The sequence below is a fragment of the Bos javanicus genome, chromosome 10 (assembly GCF_032452875.1).
Source record: "Bos javanicus breed banteng chromosome 10, ARS-OSU_banteng_1.0, whole genome shotgun sequence".
NCBI lineage: Eukaryota > Metazoa > Chordata > Mammalia > Artiodactyla > Bovidae > Bos > Bos javanicus.
In genome coordinates this window covers 20,696,266-20,719,790 of record NC_083877.1, presented here as the reverse complement: position 1 = coordinate 20,719,790, position 23,525 = coordinate 20,696,266, and the positions used below count along the sequence as shown (strand labels likewise).

The following is a 23,525-nucleotide window of genomic DNA, read 5'->3' as shown; positions in this document are numbered from 1 at the left end:
GTATATACATATAGGGAATGGGGCCGGACCAAGGAGAGGCCAGGTGAGAAGAGTGGAGGTGGAGGCAGGGACAGCCTGGGAGTCAGGACTGGGGAGGTGGCCTGACAGAGAGCAGGGGACATGGGTTACAAGAAGTAGTGTTTGAGCTGGGGCTGGGGTTCTGGTGGGGGGTAGAGACAGAGGCCCCCAGACAGAACAGAGGCAGGCTGCAGGGGAGTGAGGGACGCTCAGTCCCTTCTCACTAGCATCAGGCGGAACGTGGGCTTCTGCCCCACCTGAATGCGCCCCACGGCTCTTTCCAGCCTCCCGGAAGGACAGAAGAATGTCAGTCTGCTACCGTCCTCCGGGGAACGAGACGCTGCTGAGCTGGAAGACCTCGCGGGCCACGGGTACAGCCTTCCTGCTGCTGGCGGCGCTGCTGGGGCTGCCGGGCAATGGCTTTGTGGTGTGGAGCCTGGCCGGCTGGCGGTCCGCGAGAGGGCGCCCCCTGGCGGCCACGCTCGTGCTGCACCTGGCGCTGGCCGACGGCGCCGTGCTGCTGCTCACGCCGCTCTTCGTGGCCTTCCTGACCCGGCAGGCCTGGCCCCTGGGCCAGGCGGGCTGCAAGGCCGTGTACTACGTGTGCGCGCTCAGCATGTACGCCAGCGTGCTGCTCACCGGCCTGCTCAGCCTGCAGCGCTGCCTCGCCGTCACGCGCCCCTTCCTGGCGCCCCGACTACGCAGCCCGGCCCTGGCCCGCCGCCTGCTGCTGGCCGTCTGGCTGGCCGCCCTGGTGCTCGCCACCCCGGCGGCTGTCTACCGTCACCTCGGGGCGGACCATGTGTGCCAGCTGTGCCACCCGTCGGCCGCCCACGCCGCTGCCCACCTGAGCCTGGAGACCCTGACCGCCTTCGTGCTGCCCTTCGGGCTGGTGCTCGGTTGCTACGGCGTGACGCTGGCGCGGCTGCGGGGCGTCCGCTGGGGCGCCGGGCGGCGCGTGACGCGGGTGGGCCGGCTGGTGGGCGCCATCGTGCTGGCCTTCGGCCTGCTCTGGGCCCCCTACCACGCTGTCAACGTGCTGCAGGCGCTCGCCGCGCTGGCTCCGCCCGAAGGGGCCTTCGCCAGGCTGGGCGGCGCGGGCCAGGCGGCGCGAGCCGGAACTACGGCTCTGGCCTTCTTCAGCTCCAGCGTCAACCCGGTGCTCTACCTCTTCACCGCCGGGGATCTCCTGCCCCGGGCGGGTCCCCGCTTCCTCATGCGGCTCTTTGAGGGCTCCGGAGAGGCCCGAGGGGGCGGCCGCTCTAGGGAGGGGACCTTGGAGCTCCGAACTACCCCTCGGCTCAAAGTGGTGGGGCGGGCCGGCGGCAATGGAGACCCTGGGGGCGGGGCGCAGAAGGATAGTCAGGGTTGGGACCCTTGACGTCAAACCCTATCACCAGGCTCTTCCCTGTTCCCTTCCAGCGCCCCCTTGGAACTCAGGGAACCACTCTGGATGGTTTGGGGATCCTTCTCCCGCTAGCGTTGAGATCTCTCTGGGCAGAATTATTATACATCTGGGGCAGGCCCAGGTTCCTCCCAGGACTGGGAGTGGTGATGGCCTGTATTAAAGAGTATCACGTACCTGCAGGCTGGCTTGTGCCCGGTGCCAGAGCTGATAACTTGTTGCCAATAGCTATTGTGAAAGATACTGTGAAATTGTGTGAAATACATTACAGGGTGGCTTAAGAGTGCTCCCTCCAGTGGTTCATCCTACTTGAGTGAAACTACCCCATGTTCACCTAGCTCACTGCTGGGTCAGGCCAAGTCTGGGCAATGCAAGCCCTCAATCTTACCCTGTCCTCCCCAGCCCAGATGGCCTGGTTCCCCCAAGCCAACCCATAGAATCGCTCTGGAAATGAAAGGAGAAGGAGGAAGGAGAGGTGTGAGTGCTTGGCAGAGGGATGGTGATAAGATCTACTCTCCGGGTCTGTTAGAGCTAAGTGGATGGGAAACTGGCTCTGGGAGGGGAAAGTCAGTCTGTAGGGTTTGGAAGGAAAGTTTTCTTGTCTGTCTTGTGGTTGGAACAGCGGGGGAGGGACCTTGAAGTCGGAGACTTAACCTTCTCTGAATGTAACTCTCCCTGAAAAGGTCACCTGACTCAAAAAAGGAGCTCAGGGGCAGACACTCATTCACCCAGGAGGCTTCTGGGGGTTGGAGTTGAGGGGTATGAGGAACGGTGTGGATATCTGGAAGACGAAAGAATTTTTCAGGGAGATGCCACTTCTCCTTTCTCTCTTTTTCCTCTCTGCCAAGTCTTGGCTTCCCAATACTTCTCGGTTCCCATCTTTTGGAATCTCTCTAGGTCTCAAAATTGTTCTGGATCCTGACACTTTTGAGTTTGGGAATGTAGGATGGAGTCCTTTTTAGGGGATGTCCATGTGCACACACGTGTGATCACTAGGGTAACCAGCTCATCCCCATTTGCCTAGGACTTTCTCAGTTTTAGCACTGCAAGTCTCTCGTCCCAGACCCCTGAGTCTCTAACAAACTTAGATGCTTGATTACCTGAGTGGTCACACCGACCATCACCCTAGGTTCTGCTTTTGTGACTGTTCACACCACCCAGGCAGAAGTCAAGTTAGAGGAAATCCAGTCCTCAGGGTCAGGCCAGGGCCACCAAAACTGGGGTTGGACAGAGCTCTGGACTTGGGCGGGCAGAAAGTATGGTTAGAGCGTCTAGTCTGGGGCAGAGGGAGAAAGATGGGAGAGAGAGATGGAGGTGGGGAGCAACGTGGAAGAGGAGGCAAAGACAACCTAGTTCCTGTCAGAAGGGGCCTCTGGGTGACCCCAGAGCTCTGAGCCAGAAGCTTCTACCCTCAAACACTGACTTCATGGCTTTCTTCCTGTCCTCCCACACCAGAGCAGAGGCTTCCTAACTTCTGTTACACATTCCCCATCCCACAGGCCGGCTGTGGTCAGAAAGCTCTTCCTCAACTCTGCCTCCAGTTTCTGCTGCGGTTTCAGCCCATTTGTTTTCATCATATCCTCTAGCTGATAGCTGCTGGGTCAACTCTGCTCTGGCTCGTCTCTTTTTTTATTTCTTAAAAGAATTTAATTTACTTATTTTTTGCTGTGCTGGGTCTTCGTAGCTGTGCACGGGCTTTCTCAAGTCGTGGTGAGTGGGGGCTACTCGCTAGTTATGGTGTGTGAGTTTCTCTCGTTGTGGCTCAAAGGCTCTAGAGCTCGGATTCAGGAATTGTGGCACACGGGCTTAGTTGCCCCTTGGCACGTGGAATCTTCCTGGAGCAGAGATTGAACCCATGTCCCCTGCATTGGCAGGCAGATTCTTAACCACAGGGAAGTCCTGCTCTGGCTTTTCTCAAAGCAGGAAAGCTGGGGCCACGACAAAGGTTAAGGGACCTCAATGACCACCATTCCACTCGTACCCATTACCACCACTACGCATATTTCCCAGGAAGGGGTGGAGTTGGAAGGGAAGCAGGAAGGCTAGTTATTGGATTGAAGATTAGACTTCTTGGTTCTTAGCTTCTGCAGGTGAGTCAAGAAGAGGAGACTGCCCTCCTTCCAGGGAGGGGAAGAGTGATCCTTTTGGGGGCTGTTTCGCTTTCCACATTCCTGGTTTCCCCCCTCTCTCATGTCTGCTTCTTGTGCTCATCTCTGCTTTCCCTCTGTGTCTAAGGTGGGACAGAAGTCAGCTGTGGGAAAGTAGGAAAGATGTGGTGCTGACTTACTTGCCCAGCGCCCACATCTTAAGTCCAAATTCATGTGGCAGCTTAGCCACATTGGCAAGTGCAAGACAAGTGGTTCAGGAAGGGGAAGAAATTGTCATTCTCTGTGATACTAGAGAGACCATTTGGCTTCTACGAAAGAAAAAGGAGATGGACCTAGAATGGAACTAGTTCTTTTAAATGAGGGGAGGGATGGAGGGTACTGGAAGGGAGTCCTCTCCACCAAAGCCCAGTCATGGCTTGAAACCAAGGCAAAGACAGACTGCTGTCCTCTTTAAGTCATGACGTCACCTGACCCAAGCCCAGAACTGAGCCCCAGCCCCAGCCCACATTTCCTATTAATCTGAAAATCTACATCGTTCACAGAAGATATAAAGATACTCAACATTCTGACCTCTCAGTCTGAGTCCATTTCCCCTCTCTGGCTTCCTTCCCCCCTTCTCCTGCATGACACAATTCATCATTCTGTTCAATTCTTCAATCTAGACCTGCATCTGAGGCCACACTGCAGCCTACCCGCCCCCTCACTCTTTCCTCTCTCACTACCCCTTCGGGGCTCTTCTCTTCTGGCCCCACCCCTGAGGAGTCCTCCTCCCCACCGGACTCTGGAACACAAAGACTATTCCACCCCACCTAGGGAAGGGAGCGGGTAGGAGTTTCGGCCCCACCCTTAGGAAGATGTATCTTCCCTCCCCTGCTCTGTGGTACTTCCTCTCTAGCTGACTTAACTGATAGCACCCAGACCCCAGGCCAGGCCCCTGGCACCAGCTCGGATCTGGGGATAGGCTACGCCATTCTGCCCTAACCCTGGGATTGGCACCAGCTTCCAACCAGTGCCCGGCAAAGCCTTAAGTAAGTACCCTGGGAGTAGGGGAGGTGGGGGGAGGGAGCACAGCTGTAAGGTCCAAAGGACTTCCAAAGAAAGCTGACCAGTGGTAAAGGAACTTGAGAGGACTTGGTCTTGTCTCCTGTCCATGAAATCTTCCCCATCCCTGTTGTTCTTGGTGGAGCCTGGGCACCTCTGGGGTGAGTGGGTAGGTGATTGGAAGAGGGCAGTGGCACTTGAGTGGGCTGAGGGTCTGGCAGGGGTCGGGTGGTGGTAGGGGAAAGGAGCTAGCCTTTTGAGAGGTACAGCATTGTTAAGAAAAGCCTCCACTTTGGTTCTGGATTTTAGGGTCTCCTAAGGTATGGAGGCTGACAGGTCTGGAAATACTGCCTCTGCTGTTGCTGTATATTTTGCAATTGGGTCTATGGGCAGGAAGGCGGTATGTGGCACAGTTAGGAAATTAATCTTTCTACTCAGCCAGATCCCCTTAAGACAGGTCAGTGGGTGATGATAAGGGTAGTATACCCTGGTGAGCAGCATCTGATGGTGCTGACCTTGAAGACAGATGAGAGTACCCAGACTAGGTGTATCCGGAGTGTCAGGAAACCCTTCCTTCATGTGCGTGTCACCCTCACTCTTCAGGTCCTTGCTATAGCCATGAACACTACATCTCCTGCAGCACCCTCCTCATCAGGAGTCAGTTTCATCTCTCTGCTGGTCATCATCGTACTGTCAGTGGCGCTGGCTGTAGGGCTTCCTGGCAACAGCTTTGTAGTGTGGAGCATCCTGGCAAAGCTGCGGAAGCGCTCTGTCACTGCCCTGATGGTGCTGCACTTGGCCCTGGCCGACTTGGCCGTGTTGCTCACTGCCCCCTTTTTCCTCTACTCTGTGGCCCAAGGCACCTGGACTTTTGGATTGTCCAGCTGCCGCCTGTTCCACTATGTCTGTGGAGTCAGCATGTATGCCAGCGTCCTACTTATCATGACCATGAGTCTGGACCGCTCGCTGGCGGTGGCCCTCCCCTTTGTGTCCCAGAAGCTGCGCACCAAGGCAGTCGCCTGGCGGGTGCTGGCCGGCATCTGGGTGATGTCTGTTCTGCTGGCCACTCCCGTCCTCTTGTACCGCACGGTGCACTTGGGATTGAACAATAGGAGCCTGACCTGCTTCCTGAAGTACCCCAGCGAAAGACATCGGGCCTTCCATCTGTTCTTCGAGGTGATCACCGGCTTTCTGCTGCCCTTCCTGGTCGTGGTGGCCAGCTACTGCGACATCGGGCGCAGGTTGCGGGCCCGGCGCTTCCGCCGCAGCCGCCGCACCGGCCGCCTGGTGGCGCTCATCATCCTGGCCTTCGCCGCCTTCTGGCTGCCCTACCACGTGGTGAACCTGGCCGAGGGGTTCCGCGCGGCAGCGGGCAAGGCCCTGGGTTCCGGACCGGTGGGTCGGCGGCTGCTCCTGGCGCGCCACGTGCTCATCACGGTGGCCTTCCTGAGCAGCAGCGTGAACCCCCTGCTGTACGCGTGTGCCGGGGGCGGCCTGTTGCGCTCAGCCGGCGTGGGCTTCATCGCCAAGCTGTTAGAGGGCACCGGCTCCGAGACGTCCAGCAGCCGTCGCAAGGGCACCCTGGCCCAGACGGTGAGGGGCACCCCCGCCTCTCCTGAGCCTGACCCCGCCGAGAGCCTCACTGCCTCCACCAACCCTCTCGAGTGAAGCGAACTCAACTAGGCCTGCTGGGTGGCTGCAGTGCAAGGACCGTAGCTTTCCTCCTGGGGGAATGCCCTCCCCGCTGGCCTGACCCAATTTTTGACCAGCCCCCTCCTTCCCCGAGGAAGAGAACGCTGGTGGGAAAGTGGAGCGGAAGGCGGGGAGGGGCACAACTCAGGGCTGAATGGGAACCGGGTCCCCACAGGCAGCTTTACAATTAAAACTGAAGTCTGAAACTGGGTCCCCCCGGGTGTGTGTGATGCGTTCATGACGGGAGACTGGGGTGCTCCTGGTTGCTCCTTCTCAGTAGCAGAGTGGCACGTCCTTTAGTCCCCTGTGCTTTTCAGTTCTGGGACACAGACGGAGAAATCAGACCTTCCCACCCCCATTCTGAGGAAGGTGATCTGCAGATCATACTTGGAACAACACAGGTCTGCAGACCCCTGAAGGAGCTGGCCAAGGAGGACCACCCAGGCGTGCCCATCACTCCAGACTCCCTGACTCAGCACAGGAAGAACATTTAGACCTGCTAGGAGGTGTCTGCCCAGAGGGCTGGGGTGGGGATCTTTGTTAGCGGGACTCCAACCTCCTGCCAGTACTCTTTGTCCTGTCAATGGGAGATGTCTTGGGGGATTGCCTCTTTTCCCTCTCTCTCTGGAGGCAGTCTCACCAGCGAGCCAAGTCGTCAGATCTTATTCCTTAGAACTCTGCACATCAGCATCTTGCCAGCCCCTAAAATGCTGTGGTACTGGCTGGAGCTGAAGGCCCTCTGTGATGTGGTCACCCTTAGGAAATGAAGATTTGCAAAAGCGAAAAGGTTGGGTCATTCTTTACTTGGGAAGACTGTTGTCTTGGAGAGCCTTGGACTGGCTGTGTTCTGACAGCATTTTAAGAAGATGGTAGCGGCAGTTTACTTTTTGAATCTCTTGCATAAAAAGAGAAAGACACCTAGGAGAAAAGTCAAAAATCCTTGTGTAACTTCTGCACATCAAGATACCTCTCATGGACCCCAAAATGTGAGCAGGAATGAGCCATGATGCTTTAGGACCTATGTAATATCAGCATCTGGGCAGGAGGCAAAAGGAAGCAATGGAGAATCTGAGAGACCTGAGAATTGGAGACCCCCAACTGTATACATGTCCTTGCTAGAAAGCATGGTGGGTCAGCTTGAGAACAGCAGCTGAAATGAGGAGGGACCTAATAGATTATATCCCAGGCCTCCTACCTATGCTACATAGTGAGCACATAACAGGTGCTTATTTAGTGTTTGTTGTGTAAATAAAAATCAAATGACATTTTCCTGGAGATTCTTTCCAGTATTTGTGGGTGGGAAGCAGGAGAGGACAAGTCTTTGTTTTGAGTCATGTGGATAAAATTCTACTTCCAAGGGTACCCAATACTGGAATCAGGTTGGCAGGCAGGCAGGGAAGCAGAGGCAGTCCTTTTGCTGAGCTTGTGAGAAAAAAATCACTCCTTTTTAACACACTCATGCTCACACTTGCACACATATATTCAGTGTGGCCTGGGAAGAAGCAGTCCTACTGAGAGGCGAGGAGAAGATGCTCCTCAGCTAAACTAGCAGCTCCTGACATCAGTTCTAACCCAGACATACCAGAGTCTCTTTACTGAGGAGCTTACAGATGGAGAGGACGGGGATGGGTTCTCAGCCTAGGGTGGCTGAGGGAGGTCCAGTTCGTGTCAAATCTGTGTTCAAGAAGTAGGTGCAGAGCTGCCCTTTGCCTTTGACCTTGATGATGCCCCGGCTGTAGCAGGTGTAGCCTAAGGACTGGAGGGCCCAGGCTGTCTCTTCTGTTACCTGCAATTGGAAAGGGGTGAGGGAATGTGGGGGTATCCTTAACCCTGTCCCCCTGCCCCCACACCTCTGAGTGGCTCCCTCACCTGAATCTTGCCCAGGACACCTGTGCTCTCCATGCGGCTGGCCACATTCACCGTGTTGCCCCAGATGTCATATTGTGGTTTCTGGGCCCCAATCACTCCAGCCACTACGGGTCCGTGGTTTAACCCTGACAAGAGGTGTGGTAAAGAGGGGCCCTGAGGGGGAATTTTGAAGAAGGAGAGTGGGGAAGAAAGCTCAGGGAACTAGACTGAAGGGGCTGGGGGCCTTGGAGGAAAGGACAGGCCAGAGGAGTGCTGCTTAGGGAAGGAAGTGTATGGGCCTTCTAGCTTCATGCTCCATCCAAGGGGTGAGTCTGCAGGGGTTTCCCGGGATGAGCTGGGGAGCAGCTGACAAAGGACTTGGGGGAGGGAGAGCTTGGGAAGCTGAGAAGGAAGTCCAAACTGCCCCAGGAAGGAAGGGTCCTCACCTACACGCAAGCGAAAGTTGTTGAATGAGTGCTTGTTGATGACATCCAGCTTAGACCCAAGGGCCACAGCAAACTCTACCATGGTGCCAAGGTGGCCGCAGCTTTGCTCAGCATCCTGGCAAAGGGCCAGCCCACCAGGACGGGTCAATGAAGGCACAGGGATAAGGCCCACTTATGGGCCCACCAAGGAGAGCCCAGAAGAGGCTCAGCAGGTAAGGAAGGGATACGCGGTACCTGCTGTGCATCCTGTCCAGAGGTGGCGTTCAAGCCGGTAGCTGCCATGTAGGTGCTGCAGATAGTTTTGATCTTCTCCACCCCACTGAACTTGGGCTTGGAGAGCAGCTGTACAGAAAGGAGGCTGTGTCCCCAGTCTCTCTGGCTCTCTCCCAGAAGCCCAGCCCCAGGCTTTTGGAAGCTAAAGGACCAGTTGTGGGGTCAGGGATGGTGGCAGGGCGAGAGTCGCAGTGAGCAGAGTTGTTAGGGAGGGCAGAGCTGGGGGATCAGAGGAGGAGCCGGAGGGCTGGGGAGGGGAGGATGGTCCTCCCGGCCAGGAGAGTGAAGTGGAAGGAGGGCCTGGTGGGAAATTCTAGAATCCAGGACATAGGGTCTGGGGGTGACCCTTGGAGCTGTCACCTCATCAAAATCAGCGATTATCTCATTGAGCAGCCGCAGACACTCTAGCCCCTCATGGTTGATGCTGGATTCAGAGTAGAACTCCTTGAAGTCTGGGACCGAGGCGAAGAGGACACACACACACTCATAGGACTGGTGGTAGAGGTCCTGGGGGGGGGCAGGGGGCTGCCATGAGGGGCTATGCCCTGTTCTTCCCCATTCTGGGTCTGTATGGCTCCTCCTCCCTGTGTCCACACTCCTCCCCCTCAGTTTAAGAAAGATCAGGAAGGAAGCAGAGGGGTAGGGTCAGGTTGCTCCAGGGATGTGACGCAGGAGTTAAAGATTGGGTCTCACTGTGATTCCAGGAAAGAGAGAAGTTCGGAGTCAAGATCACCTCACGGCAACGTGAAGGGAGTCTCTTTTGGAACTAGGATCATATCCATGGGAATTATCTTTATATCTTATTGCTGAAAAGTGTTAAGTCAGCTTACAAAGATAGCTACACTTTGGAAGATAAAATGAAGCACTAATAGCCTCCAGAACTCTGAGAAATAAATTTTGCTATTCAAACTAAAAAAAAAAAAAAGCAATAGTAGGGAAAAGAAGAGTCTAGAGCAGCATCACCCAGCGGAAGTTTCTGTGGTGATGGAAATGTTCTGTTGGCTGCGCTGCTCTATATGGTGGCCACTGGCCAAAGCAGCTGTGGAACACTTGAAACGGGGCCAGCGTGACCAAGGAACTGAATCTTCTATTTTAAAGAATGGCCACACTGGGGCTAATGGCTACCAAAGTGGACAGTGAAGGGGTAGAGGGATGGGAGGACTATGTCCTTCACACAGTTCCCACTGACACTCCATGAGGCTTTTGAAGGGTAGGGAGCAGCCATCAGAGAGGACACTCCTTCCCAGTAAGACCTTGGGAGGCAGAGACTGTGCTCACCAAAGACAGAGCCTAAGAACTTGTGAAAACGGAGGCCCCTGACAGGCATGGGGGCTTGGGTGGCTGCCCAACCCGTCAGGCAGGAGTCCAGACAAGATGGGCCAAGCCAAGGCTCTCGTCCTCTGGGGCTCAGGAGCTGGGGATGGGGAGTCACCTCATTGCGCCGATTCTGACCAATGAACTGGGGGGCCACGTGCGCAGGGAGCACGTTCTCCAAGAGCAGCCGAGTCAGGTTCTCCATTGTCTCTGTCTCCTCCTGCTCTTGCCTCAGCTTCTTCTTCCACAGAAAGTCCAGGCGGCAGTAATATTCGTTCTGTGGAGGGTCACAGCGGGCCATGGGGAGGCACGGTACAGGAGGGCCCGGCTTCTGAGCATTCACCCCTCACACATGATGCTTAAAACCACACCATACCCCCAGTTTAGAGAAAAGCTTAAGGTGCAACTCTGCCCAGGGAGACTGCCTCAAATCTAGATTCAAATGAGGGAGGGCAGTAGGGGTGGAGGATTTTTTTCTTAAACATGATTTTCCTAGATTGGGGTGGGAGAGAGGGGTGGAGGGGAGGATTTAAGGGCACACCCCTTAGGGAGCAAAGAAGAAGAAAGGGAGCAGGAAATTTCACTTTAAGCTGCCAATGGACAGACCATTTGGGTTCGCCCCTGGAAATGTGAAATTAAGGGAAAGGGTGAGAGGGACTAAGTCACATATATGGGGACCCTGCCTCACCCTTCCTAGGGAGGCCCTGGAGTGGTGAGCTGGGAGACTTACCTGCCGAGCCAGGACTAGGAGGGTGAAGAAGAAGATGAAGAAGGAGACTGCTCCCATCAGTTTGGGCTCCTTCAGCACCCCTGGCCTGAGGAGGCCACAGATAAGCGTTGTCCCATGGCTTCCCTATCACTTCCTGCACCGGCTCCCATGTAACCCTCTGCCTCCCTCTCTCTTTGCCCTGTGGGTGGTTCAGGCAGAGAGATGCGGACAGTTCTGCTCTGTCCCATCCCAGCCTGGGCCCCTCTGTGCAGCGGCCATGCGCACCTGGAGTCCAAGGTGCCCAGGTAGAGGCGGGCCATGAGGCAGTCGGACAACCAGGCGTGGGAGTGCAGGAAGATGGAGCAGGAGGCCGTCAGCCACAGCAGGAGCAGCAGCAGCTTCAGCTCAAAGCTCATGTGCAGGAAGAGGGAGCAGGAGAGGAAGCCCAACACGCAGCAGTGCATGGAGTACTGTGGGGCCAGGCAGGGCGGTCAGGAGGTGGGGCCTGTCCCACGGGCAGGGGCGAGGGACACCCCAGGGCTCCTGTCCCATCAAGGAGGGGCAGAGGTGACAGCCACACAAACACACACCGAGTGGGACTTGTGTCTGTCCCTGTCCGCAGGATGGAGTGGGGGAGGGACGTTCAGGGCTGTGGGGGACACTCACTGGGATGCTGATGAGAGGCAGGGACCCAGGGAGCTCCCAGGAGAGGTTGGAAGCCATGGAGGACATATTGGGAGCCTGAAAAGGGCAGGCTGATGTTGCTGGTAAGAAGACCTGCGGGAGACAAGGAGCTGAGGCAGCAGGCAGCTGCTTGGGCATGATGGTGACTTCATCTGGGTTTCAGCTGACCCAAGGGTGAGTCGGGGCCAGACTCTGCCAAAGTGGCAGTTCTTGCTATCCTCCCTGGTTGGTGAGGGAGTCTCGGTGCTGGGGTCCTTGCTGGGAGTGAGCAGGGATTGGGGGAGTGGGTGTCATGAGCACCGTCATGGATCAAAAGATCCACGATCCAAGATCACTGTGTGATCTTTTGCCAACCACATAATCTCTCTGGGCCTCAGCTTCTGGTTTTGTAACTTGGTTGGGGGATGATTCCTAAAGTGTTTTTCAGGGATAGAATTCTAGGAATGATTCTAAGTTCTAAAAAACCTGCCAAACTCAGCTTTCAAAATCATAATTGTGTAAGGTAGGGCTTCCCTGGTGGCTCAGACAGTAAAGAGACTGCCTGCAATTTGGGAGACCCAGGTTCAATCCCTGGGTTGGGAAGATCCTCTACAGAAAGGAATGGCAACCCACTTCAGTATTCTTGCCAGGAGAATCCCATGGATAGAGGAGCCTAGCAGGCTATAGTCCATGGGGTCACAGAGAGTTGGACACAACTGAGTGACTAATACTATTTTCATTTTCAAGGTAAGTAAGGAAAGCTGCCTACATAGAAAAAAAGATAGGAAGGATGTCCACCAAAGTGTTATTAATGATAATTATGCCCAGGTGGTAGGCTGTGCATGACTGTAATTTTCATTTATACTTGTCCAACATTTCCAGTATCCCCTGGCCTTAGTCCAGCTGTTCTCCCAAATCCAAGGGTCCTCTTTCAGCATCTGGAAGGTCCAGCATGGCCTGATGGGGGTGCATAGGGCCCCTTCTCTCTCACCAGACTGGTAATGGCCATGACGAAGACGAGCAGGATGGTAGCGGTGCCCAGAGCCACTCGCAGTCCTGGCCGTGTGGCCACCAGGACAGACAGGGTGGGTAGCCAGTGCAGCATCTTGGGGCCTTTCAAGACACACTTCTGTGGAAGGAGCATGCGAATTTTAGCCATGCAGCTGGAGCACCCACTACGGGCCAGGTCATGGTCGGGGCCCCAGCTCACCACTCTGCCCCTAAGCCCACCTCACCATCAGGTGCTCTGAGAAGCAGACGAAGAGGAGGAGGAAGAAGAGGAGGAAGGTGATGCCATAGGTGATGGTCAGAGCTGGAGGCCTACAGAGAGACAAGAATGAGGCCTTGAAGAGCCAGAAGAGGCTTTCTGTGTGCTGGGAAGACATCCTGCAGTCTGGGTGGGGGACACAGGGAAAAGTGGTCCTGGGGATCTGAACTGGCTGCTGCTGAAGCCTGGGCAGATGAAAGACATTACATACTGATGACCTGGGAAAGCTGCAGGGTCTTGGACAGTACTGGGATAACCCAGGGACAATTTCTGAAGGGACGGGGGCTCATGAGAGTGGCCGAGGCTGCATCAGACTGGTCTCTGGGCTTTTGGGCCAAAGTTCTTTCACCTGGCTGAGTTCTGAATGAGTCCTCACCCTTCCTAGCAGCGAACTAGGAGTGGGGACCTACTCTCTAAGCTCATATGCTGTGAGATTTGGATTTCTTAATGGAAACAAAAGAAATCCAAATCTCGTGGGACTGTTGTTAGAACAGGGAGATAGACACGTGAAAATGCTTGGGGGTATGCAGAAAGTGCACAGGACGTAAGACAATGAGATGAGGGCTGGGATTACTGGTTCCCCACGACAAGTATTTCCATTTCCTCTGTGGTTCAGTGCCCTGAGCCGAGGGGAAGTGAGTAAGGGAAGAAAGTGTGGGTTAGGGGTCTGGAAGAGCCAGGGGATCTCTTTTGGAGAATCAGGGCTTCCTTTGTCTAGGGGTCGCTCACCTGTTTGTCACCAGCATCTGGATAATGAAGTTGGAGAGAAAAACCAGGAAGGTGCAGGCTGCATAGTATTTGAAGGCGGGGAGTGCAGAGAGCCGATACTGCAAGGGATGGGGAGGGGTCAGCACCAGTGCTGCCCATCACCTTGAAGGTGTCAATCCTGAGCAAGGAGTGGGCCCCAGACTCACTGTCCCACCCTCCAGTTCTGACCCAGGAAGCCCCTACCGGTTCTCCAAGGAGCTGTCCTCCTTCCTCTCATCACCAACCAGAAATCCAAAGGACTAGTACGAGCCCTTCACCCCTTCAAGGTCACAAACTGCCCAGAACTGGGAAAGGGAGGTGGGACCACAGGGCCTGCCCCTCCCCAAGGCAGAGAAACTGAGGTTGGGAAGTCCTCTGGTGCCATCTCCCAGCCTACCTCTTTCTCCATCTCCTTCTCTCTGAAGTACAGTGTCAGTGGATTGAAGTCCTTTGACTGTTTCCATTGTCTGATGGGAGGTGGGGGGCAGTAAGCCCGGAAGAGGAAGGGGCGGGGGGGTGGGGGGTGGGGCGTGGTCAGGTGAGTGGAAAGGCTAGAGCTGGGAAGGTTTTCCCTTCATTTCTGGGCAGAGGAAGCACTGTCCCTCCTCTACCACCCGAGCCCTGGCCTCCAGCCCTCCCAGCCCTCTTCAGATCTCCATACTTCTGAGAATTGAGCTGTTCGATGACCTGGAAGAACTTGGCATCCCCAGTGTCTAGTTCCTCATCAGGTCCCCTCATGGTACGGCTCCTGCACAGTGAGAGCCCAGCCTGTCACCAGGAAGACCCTCAAAAGCATCTGGGCAAAGCAGGAGCAGCCCCTGAGGGAGGATGGAAGTTGGTCGCAGGGACAATCCCACTCAAATTTGCTCAGACCACCTCACCGGTCCAGGCTCCACTGGGGGCTGAAGGAAGACAGGGCCTTCTCCTGCACAGAGAACACAGGGATGGAGGAAGATGAAAGACAGTGAGCATCCTTCACCATGGTGGAGCCTCTCTGCAGCGAGGCATTTCAAATTTGCACGGGCCTTGACTTGAGCATCTGACTCAACTCTCTCTCTCTCCCTTTCTATCTTTATCTTTATCTCTCTATATACACATCACCATTTCTCTCTCCATTTCCATCTCTACCAAATCCCACCTGCCCACAAACCACATTTATTTCTTCAAGCTTCTTTCTGGCCTTTCAGACTCTGAGAATCTCTATGCCCTCTGATTTCCTCATAGTTTCTATCACTTAAGAGGCAACCCTGGATCTTCTGTAGGCTTGATGGCTGTGATTTCTTGTGTCTCATCTTCCCTAAGGGCTGCAACAGATTCCAAAGGCAGTGACTTGCCCATAACCCCATGCCAAAAAAAATCCCTGTTGGTTGAAACTGGAATGGCAATGCAGAACACTTTGAATCTCCTCTGCCCTTTCATGATGATCAGGCTGAGCTGGGAGGTGGTAGGGGAGAGAACCAAAAATGGAAAAGAATGGGGAAGAGGAAGAGAAACCTGGTTGAGGTCATTCTCTTCTGCACCAAAAGGAATATGCAATGTGTGCAGAGATGTGAGATTCAGCATGCAACAGGATGAGTACCAAGGAAGGAGGTGAAGTGCCACAGCCACTACCTGTGGCAAGATGTAGGGTGATCATTTTTCCCCACTCCCCTGGCTCACGTGAAGAAAACAGGTCACAGCGGGGCCACCCTGTGGGTTTGGCCCACGAACCAAAACCCTGTGTACGTGAGAGGAGCAGAGAGGGAGAGACAGAGTGATTGAGAGATGTTTTAGGCATGGAACCATCTATACATCTACACCTGAGTCTAACTTTTATCAAACTACCTCCTGCCCTCGCCTATGCCTATAAATTATTTAAAGACGGGGAACTATCTCATTCATTTCTGTCTTTTCAAGAACTACCCTAGTGCATGCCACATAGTAGGTAATGAAAGATTGTAAAAGGAATAGATATGGATGGATGGTAGCCACCACACAAACACTGCCCAGTCACCCCACAGTTCCACATTGTTTAATAGTAATCCAAGTGTGATTCTCAGGATCCCTAACATTTAAATGAGACCCTGGAACGTCAGGAACTGAGAAGGGAGTTTCTGGGCTGGTGTGGTCCCGCATTGAAAGATACCTTAGAATAAGGGGTTGCCACTCTGCCCTAACACTTATCAGCCTGCATGACAGTGAAGGATTTAGGGAGATCTGGCAGGGTTCTGAGGAGGCATCCCCACCATGATGGATGAGGACTGCACTCAACACCGTCTTACAGCCCCTGGGCAAGCCCCCTTCTCTCCTACCCCCAGCAGGCGGCCTCATCCTGCAATAGTCACTGGGTCTTGGGTCCTTCCTTCCTCTCCATCCTGCCAGCATAGCATTCTGACCTCTCCCCTTCCCCACGCTGAGGCACTCAGCCAATGAGCCATTGCTGCCAAGGTCCTCCACCCCTCCCCGCACCCCACTGCTCACTGATCTCTGGTCTGCTTTCCTGTTGGATGGGAGAGGAGGGGGGATGGGACACAGAAAGGGTACTCTGGAGTCGCCCCATAAATCCAAGCAGGTCTACCTTGCTGAGAAGATTCTGGGAAGATCTGTGGACAAGTGGCTAGGAATGTTGAACAGTTTTCGGGAAGATGGGGTACAATGGAGGAGAAGAGGCTGAAGAATCGAATCCCAGGGCAAGCCTTTAGGGACATGGCCTGGGTCCCTGCATGAGGGGGTTCAGGCCACTCGTCATCAAGTACCAGGAGCCTGTGGGGAAGATGCAGGCTTTCCCGGCAGATGATGAATCACTCATTACGTTGAAGTGTTTTGCATAGATCAGCCAGTAACATCCTGCCCTAGCTTTCTCCAGACAAGGGGTAGGCCAGTCTCCCTGTCCTCTCCCCAATGCTGCCCACTCATTGTTACTTCCTTCTTCAAGCCCATGAGAGATTTTCGCTTTCACTTCATCTTATCTGTGTACAAGTGCTGGAGAGTGGGGGCAACGAGTGATTGGCCCCCACTGTCCTGGTCCCAGTAGGGACTGAAGAAGAGAGCGTGCGGTCTGAGCTAAACAGACCCATTTCCTGGCGAGAAGGGGTGTGTAGCATGGGCCTCAGAGTTAGGAGGGAGTATGGTTCCAGGGGAAGGGCTTCCTGAATGGAGGCCGGGGAGCAATGGGCACGGAGTCTATGGGGTCTTGAGTCTTCTCTGAACTCAGCTCAGAGGGAAGTCATCTTTGTCCTTTCTCTGGAAAGAAGGGTAAGGAAGGTCCTGAACCAGTGACTGGGGTGACCAGACAGTTCAGGACCTTGGGATGTCATCAAGTGACTCACTGGTGGAGGGGGCAGGAAGGGCTGGAAGTGGGCCACGGGGGTGGGTTGATGTTAAGTGCTGGGCTCATGAAGGAGGTGCACGTACCGGGAGAGGGGTAGATGTGGACACAGGGCTCTCTACGTGGCTCAGGTGGGCGAAAGGCTTGGCTGCACCCCAGGACTCCAGGTAGCGGGTCATCAGCAGTGATGGACGCATCTTGGAGCCCTCAAGAGAGGACAGCAACCCTCCTGCAGTACCCTTCTCGTCCTCCTCTGCAGCCTGGGCCATATGAGGGCTGAGAGTCAAGATCACGTTGACTTGACTTCCCCATTCTCCCCACACTCCTTTAAGGCTTGTGTCCCCTCCCTCGTGATACACACATCAGGACCCAGGAGCTCAATCTCTGGCATGGACGAGATCAGGCTCATTGGCTGTGGATGTCGGGGTGGGCCAGGTCATGGGGTCCAGGCTGGGTTCTTACCCAGGGGTCGATGACCAGGTAGGTCGGCTCCCCTAGCTCCCGAAGGTATGGGTCCCGGTGTTCCATGGCTGCATCCTCCACAGCATAAGCCCCGGCCAGCAGGGCCAGCGTAGCCCCTGTGATATGTACTCGTCTGGAAGAAGAGGGCAGGGGGAGTCAGGAGGGAGGGATTCCAAATTTCTCATTTCTTTCGAGGATCATTCCTGGAGGTCTGACTTCCAGCAAGATCCTGTGCTACAGGAGGTGTCTCCCAGCTCCCCTTCCTGTCCCCAGGATCTCCCTGAGCCCCACTTGAGAACATGCTCATTTTAAAGAACTATAAAAACCAGGCATGTGGGAGGCCTGATGGGTCTTCGCTATAGCCTCCTGGAGCCCCAGCTCTCACCCTGGCACTCCACTCGCCTCCATGTGGTTGGCCAGAGTGACGTCATGGGACCAGACATCATACTGCCATTTCTGTAGCCCGATGACCCCGCAGAGCACGCTGCCTGAGTGCACGCCCACACGCATGTTGATATCCACGCCTGTGGCTGCCCGAAGTTTCCTGAGCGAGATGTGTAGAGAACAGTCTGAATGCTGACTTCAGCCCTACCCATGGTGTACTGTACCCCTCCCTCTTTCCAGGAGGACTTCCACCATCCTGTCTGCTCCTCTGCACATCCATCCTGCCCCCCCGCAGCTGACCTGATGGCCCGGCACATGTCCAGCCCCATGCGCACACAGTTGATGGCGTGGTCAGGCAGTGAGAGCGGCAGGCCGGAGACACAGTAGTAACAGTCTCCTAGGATCTTGATCCGCATGCATTCGTGCTCCTAGGGGAAGGGTGTGCAGGGGGTGGTGGCAGCTGGTTAGCAGCCAGAAGAGGCAGGAAGGAGCTGGGACAAGTGGGAGCAAATGTGGTAGCCCTGAAGAACTTCTGAGGTTGAGAGTGTCGAGATCAGATCTAGGGCCTCCCTCAGCTTGATATGGGGCTGGCTGAGGTTTTGTATGTGGCTGTCTTTCTCAGAAGGGCATCTGAAGAGTTGGGATGTTTGTGAATCTCTCCAGCTTTGGCACATGTAGGGTGTATCCAGATTTGAGCATATGAAAGTCATCTCAGGATTGAGGGTTTTTTTTGGGAGGACACCCAAGATTAAATTCCTTGGGGGCATCCCTGGGGACTGACAAGGTAGCTAAGCTGAGGATGCAGAGGGCAGAGATTTCCCTTGGAAGGGCCTCCTAACATTAGTGCATCAGAAAAATCCATCTAGATTTGGTTGTGGTGTCCAGAGACACCTGTGCTGGGACTCAGAGCCTGTTCGGGGGTGTTGTGTTTGGGACATCTGCGAGGATGTTGAAAGATCCCTCCAAGTCTGAGGTGTGCCGTGAGTAGTTCCATACCTGGGGATGTTTGAGAGGGTTTCCTACTGCAGTGGAGTATCTGGGAGCCCACGTGAGCTTGGAAGTGGGACAGGGATCTTATAAGGCAGGACTTTCCCTGGCAGGGTCTCTCCAGGGTGGGGAGTTTGAAGGTGGGGAAGTAAGCCCCCTCTGACCTTGGCGATTTGGTCGAACTTGCCAAAGAGCTCGTTGAGCATAAGCACCAACTCCTTAGGGGAGCACTCACTGGCCAGTCTCGTGAAGCCCACGATGTCAGCATACAGCACGCTGGGCAGGGGAGACAGCATCAGTGGGGCTGGGGTCTCAGCCCACACCCCCTCCCCTCTGGCCATCCTTCATACCTGACTCCCTGGTGCCTCTTGACATAGAGGCTGTGGAAGTTGTTGGTGCTCTCTGGCCGTGACCCCTGTCCAGCCTGCAGCCGTGCCATGATCTCCTCCTTCATCTCTCGGGCCAGGTAGGCAGGAAGGATGGACAAGAGAAGGTGTTCCTGAGGGAGGCAACTATGAGCACCAACCCTCACCCCACTCCCTAAAGCCAGGAACCCCACCCCCTCAAACTCCTAGGAGCCCACAGACTCCCCCAGCCCCAGAGGTGTTCACCAGAGCCATGGCCCAGGTCCTTCCCACCGCCCACAGCCCGGCTCCAGCTCTGCCCTGCACTGATCGATGTTAGGGATTAAACTTCCAGCACCGACACAGGAATTAGAGCCCTTCGTTTAATATCATAAGGCTCTAAAGTGTTTTCACAAGATTCAGGTTTTTTGAACCTCACAGCAGCCTTCCAGGGTAGACAATAGCTGTATTTTATAAAGGAAGAAACAGGTCAAGTGACCCGCCTAAAGTCATTCAGTCTCCGGAGCTCGGTTGTGTGACCCAAACTCCCCTCTCCGAGCCCCAGCCCCGCTCGGCCTCCTGGCCGGAGAACCTGATGCTTCTTCTCGGTGTCCAGTCTCCGCCGCGAGTGCAGGGAACTAAGCGCCTCCCGGAACGTGGCGCGCAGCGCGCGCTCCATCAGCGCCTTGTGATAGGCTCCGGCCGCGTTCCCGCACAGGAACAGCACCGCGTTTGCAGCCAGCTGCGGGGAGCGTCAGTCTCAGGCAACGCGGCACCCCGGGGTGGGGGCGGGGGGCTAACCGAGATGGCAGGGAGGACTCTACAGTTAAGAGTATTTCGAGGCAACGGGTGCCGCATTGTGGAGTCTGTAGGGGGCTCTTCTCCCTCATCCTGCCACCCCATCCAGACCCTTGGTTGCTGCACCAACATAGCCTCTTAGGCCTAGAACCCTTCTGCCAGAATACCTCTCCACCATCCCCGCCCACGCGGCAGCAGGAAACTACTCAAGCTCTAATTTTTACATTCTCTGTGAAGGTTCTGTTATCCACATCTGTCCCCATCACCCTGGTCCCCTGGCGAACTCCCTTCCCTGGGGGCCAGAGCCCTCTTCTGGCGTTTGCAGGCATCGCGCTGGCACTGTGGACCAGCTCCACCAAGTCTGTTTCAACCCTGAGCCCTGCCATGGAGTCAGCTCAACAAAACAGCTGGTGAACGGCCAGAGGAAGCAAGCAGCGCCCAGCAGAGCCAGCCCCGGATGCAGCCTGTGCTTCCTGTGTGCTCACCTGTGGCAGCAGCGCCGGCCGAGAGTCGGGCTGAGGCCCAAGATACAGCCCAAGGACCAGCAAGTGTGAGAGTGAGGAGGTGACACCCGCGGTGATGGCGTCCCGCATGTCCAAGGGCAACATGGCATACACAGTGAAGACGACAAAAAGGAAAAAGGACACCTAGGGGAGAGAGGCACGGGAAGTTGCAAGCTTATGCTGCTCCTCCAGGCCTGGGTGCATGTTTGAGGCCTAGGAATCCCCATTGCCCTGCTCCACCTGCTCACCTGGTCCCAGGCGCTCACCACGCCCCCAGTGAACAGGAAGCTGTGGCCTAGTGCAAGCAGTGCTGCCCACACGAGGCCTGACAGGGGACGCGTCCAGCGCTGCAGTCGCTGCTCCCGGGAAGCCAGGACCAGCAGCAGTGAGAAGCCACCCAGAGCGCACAGCACAGTGGTCAGGAAGGCTGGGTCTGCGGCCAGCTCCTGGTGGGGAGGGGGAACATGAGGCAAGATTGGAATGTGGGGTTTGGGGAGCCTATCCAAGAAGAGGAGGAGCAGACAGCAGTGAGCACTTGTCTTTCACATTAGATTGAGATACACGAAAATGCGAATAATCTGTTTTTAATCAACAGAGCCAGCAGTCTCCTGTGATTCAACTCACTATCTCACTTGCATACTGCAGGGCGACGGAACCTGGACCATGTACCCAGAAGACCTTGCTCCAACCTCATATTGGCTGCTTGTGAATCTATGTCCTTTCCGAGCCTCAGGTTTTTCATCTGTCAGATAGGAACTGTAGCACCCCTCCCACCCCCACCCCACCCCTGGAATCCCAAAGGAAGTGAAAAATTCTAGCTCACAGAGGGACTTAGCATGAGTGTATCCAATCAGGCCAACTGGCTTGGGAAATTCCCTGCCAGGGGCCTGAGACTTGGAGTTTCAACCTGTCCCCACCTCCCAGTGCTTTGGCAGGGGGACACCGAGAAACTCCCTTGCCTGCTTAGGAGCTGGATCTCCCCATTCCTCAAGGCGCAGAAGCACCACCCCGTTCCCAGGCTCCACCGTTTGTCCCCACCTCTTCCTGGACTTGGAGGAGGACCATTGGTCTCATCCAGTGGGTTTCCCACCTTGCCTCCGAAATGCGGAAAGAAAACATGTAGCAGGATATTTCCAGAAATGGAACTGAAGAGCCCTTTTCCCCCACAAAAGAAACTGGAAATAGGTTATCTGGGGACTAAATGAGAGCAGGATGGAAAGTGCTTTCTGGGAGTCTGTGGGTACAACTGTGGCACAGCCCCCGAAGAGGGAAAGAAAACCAGGAAACAGATTCCCATGGGGCCCAGTGTAATTTCCCCCCTGGAAAATCGGAAAACCCGGCGTTGGATTAATCCTAGGACCAGCAGATCACAGGCACGGGTAAGATTGGTCAGACCCACAGAAAAATTAGAAGCATCGAGGGGCCAGCTGTCTCCTTGCATAGACCCAGAACTGTGCCCTGAGAGGCAGTGACTTGTGCAGGGTCACGGCCGCTCTTAGCAAGGTCCAGCACTTGCTTCCCGGGTCCCAGCAAAGAAAACACATCGAAAAGAAGACCCACTAATCCCAACCCTGAAAATGCCCTGGAGGCAGTGCCTGTCCCGCAGTCCTCAAGGACACCTGCACCAGAGCCCTCCTCCGCTCCCCTGCTCACCCTGCCACTTGCCCAGGCCACAGGGAGCAGCGCCAGGAGCCCCAAGAGCACGATCAGCAGCAGCAGCAGCAGCAGTGGGTACTGCTGGCTCAGGCTGTAGTAGGTCTCGTAGAAGAGGTCTTCGCTGGGGGGCTGCCGTGGACTGAAGAGGCGGGCCATGGTCTTGCCAGGCCCTGCGCCACACTGCCTGGGGGTGGACCCCTGGGGCTGAGGAGGGCCAGGGTGAGTTACTGTCTGAGGCCCAGACCAGCCCCAACTGTGCCCTTCTCACCAGGACCACGCCACTTGCTCCCAGACCTCCCAAGCTCACGGCAATCCCATCTCCTTCCAGGTACTCTCTGGGCCTCCCAGCCTTCTTCCAGCTGGCAGTGAGGGGACTCCCCACTCGTTTGATGTCGACCCTCAAACCCAGACTGCAGAGGTGCTCAGGCAAAAGCCAGGGGCACAGGATTTAGGGTTAAAGCAAAGGAGCCCCAGCCGCCACCTCCTTTTCCCCCCAACTCACGGCCGCGATGCTGCTGCAGCTGAACCAAGTAATTCTGGGGCACCGTTATGGAGTCAGCGTGCTGCTAGGTTAGTAGCTCTGAGCCCAGGGCAGCAGGCGCTTCCCTCCAGGCACCTCAGCCCCCTCCTACTTCCCCGATGGGATGGCCCGGCCCTTCCTGTGCCCTAGCCATGCTCGGCACTCCCGCTTCCTCCCTGACTCTGATTGTCTCTCCTGACACCACAGCCTCCCCACATCTGTTCCCCTCAAGGAATGGGAATGTAGACCGCGGGAGAGATGCAAGGGGTGGTGTGGGCTGTACCAAGTGTTAAATGTCAAAATGGGCCCCAAACCTTGGGTGTGGGGAGACTGAGGGTGGGCTGGAGCAAAAGCTGGCAAGGATGTGGGGAAGAAAAGCATGGTGGCACAGGGGGACCAGGGTCTAGGTCCAGATGAGAGGCAATCCTTCCCTGCCCCTCCAGCCTGGATGGCAGTGCTGTGGCCACGTCTGAGCGGTCTATACTCCAGTGCTGTCCAGTTCCATGGGAGGGGCACATCTGCGTGTAGCTTCATGGAGCCATTGCTGTCCACTCCCAAATATCAGCTGAGAATCAAAGGTTTCCAGTGTGTCCATGGAAGCAATGTGTGCGTGAATATATGTGGGGGAGGGAGGTGGTAGTATGGGGGCTGACCTATGAGAGAGCCTAGGGGCATCATGCAGGGCAAAGATGTGCTGGGGTCTGAGAATTCCCAGGGAGAGCGCCCTCCCCAGGACTCCACTGCCAAGTGTCTACAGCTCAGAAGAAAAGGTGGTGGCAGGACCTTAGCCTGTATCCTCAGGGTTTGGTTTAGGGTGGGGTCTTGCCTGCTCTACAGGAAGTGCTCTGCCCTGAGATTAGAGCTGCCCCAGGAGCCAGGATTCCTTCCTGCCCCCACCGCCAACACGGCCCTGACCTTGTGTGCCACAACATTGCCCACCCACAACCCTCAGCATCCCACTCTGGCCACACAGAGAAACCACAGTGCCTCCCATTCCCTCGATGTCAGCTCCCCCATCTCTCATCCATGTCTC

General features: G+C 55.6%; 2 protein-coding genes across 7 annotated transcripts; one reads left to right on the top strand and one right to left on the bottom strand.

The window, feature by feature from the left end:
* The first annotated feature begins 322 nt into the window (after positions 1–322).
* On the top strand, positions 323–6,470 carry LOC133255759 (leukotriene B4 receptor 1). 3 transcript variants are annotated; one of them, XM_061430331.1, is made up of 3 exons: positions 3,107–3,513; positions 4,427–4,559; positions 5,176–6,470. In XM_061430331.1, exon 3 carries the CDS (start codon positions 5,191–5,193, stop codon positions 6,238–6,240), a length of 1,050 nt encoding a protein of 349 aa, XP_061286315.1. In that variant the 5' UTR covers positions 3,107–3,513; positions 4,427–4,559; positions 5,176–5,190; the 3' UTR covers positions 6,241–6,470. The 3 variants fall into 3 exon arrangements, with proteins under 3 accessions (XP_061286313.1, XP_061286314.1, XP_061286315.1); XM_061430329.1 differs by having other exon boundaries at positions 323–4,559; XM_061430330.1 differs by having other exon boundaries at positions 1,090–4,559.
* A 576-nt stretch (positions 6,471–7,046) lies between these two features.
* ADCY4 (adenylate cyclase 4) lies at positions 7,047–23,461 on the bottom strand. Of its 4 annotated transcripts, none has more exons than XR_009739042.1 (27): positions 22,475–23,461; positions 21,970–22,176; positions 20,565–20,762; positions 20,299–20,460; positions 19,608–19,757; positions 19,022–19,170; positions 18,836–18,947; positions 17,985–18,112; positions 17,686–17,844; positions 17,301–17,433; positions 16,925–17,098; positions 14,413–14,456; positions 14,193–14,279; positions 13,929–13,998; positions 13,514–13,611; positions 12,753–12,837; positions 12,509–12,646; positions 11,521–11,631; positions 11,140–11,324; positions 10,876–10,960; positions 10,264–10,422; positions 9,192–9,338; positions 8,793–8,900; positions 8,559–8,673; positions 8,134–8,258; positions 7,847–8,050; positions 7,047–7,182 (listed from the first exon to the last, which is right to left on the bottom strand). XR_009739042.1 is itself a non-coding variant. In XM_061430318.1 (27 exons), the coding sequence occupies exons 2-26, from the start codon at positions 22,126–22,128 to the stop codon at positions 7,898–7,900; spliced, it is 3,234 nt and encodes a 1,077-aa protein (XP_061286302.1). In that variant the 5' UTR covers positions 22,129–22,176; positions 22,475–23,461; the 3' UTR covers positions 7,047–7,182; positions 7,873–7,897. The 4 variants fall into 4 exon arrangements, 3 of the variants coding, with proteins under 3 accessions (XP_061286302.1, XP_061286301.1, XP_061286303.1); XM_061430318.1 differs by having other exon boundaries at positions 7,873–8,050; XM_061430317.1 differs by lacking the exon at positions 7,047–7,182 and having other exon boundaries at positions 7,727–8,050.
* Between the last annotated feature and the right edge of the window lie 64 nt (positions 23,462–23,525).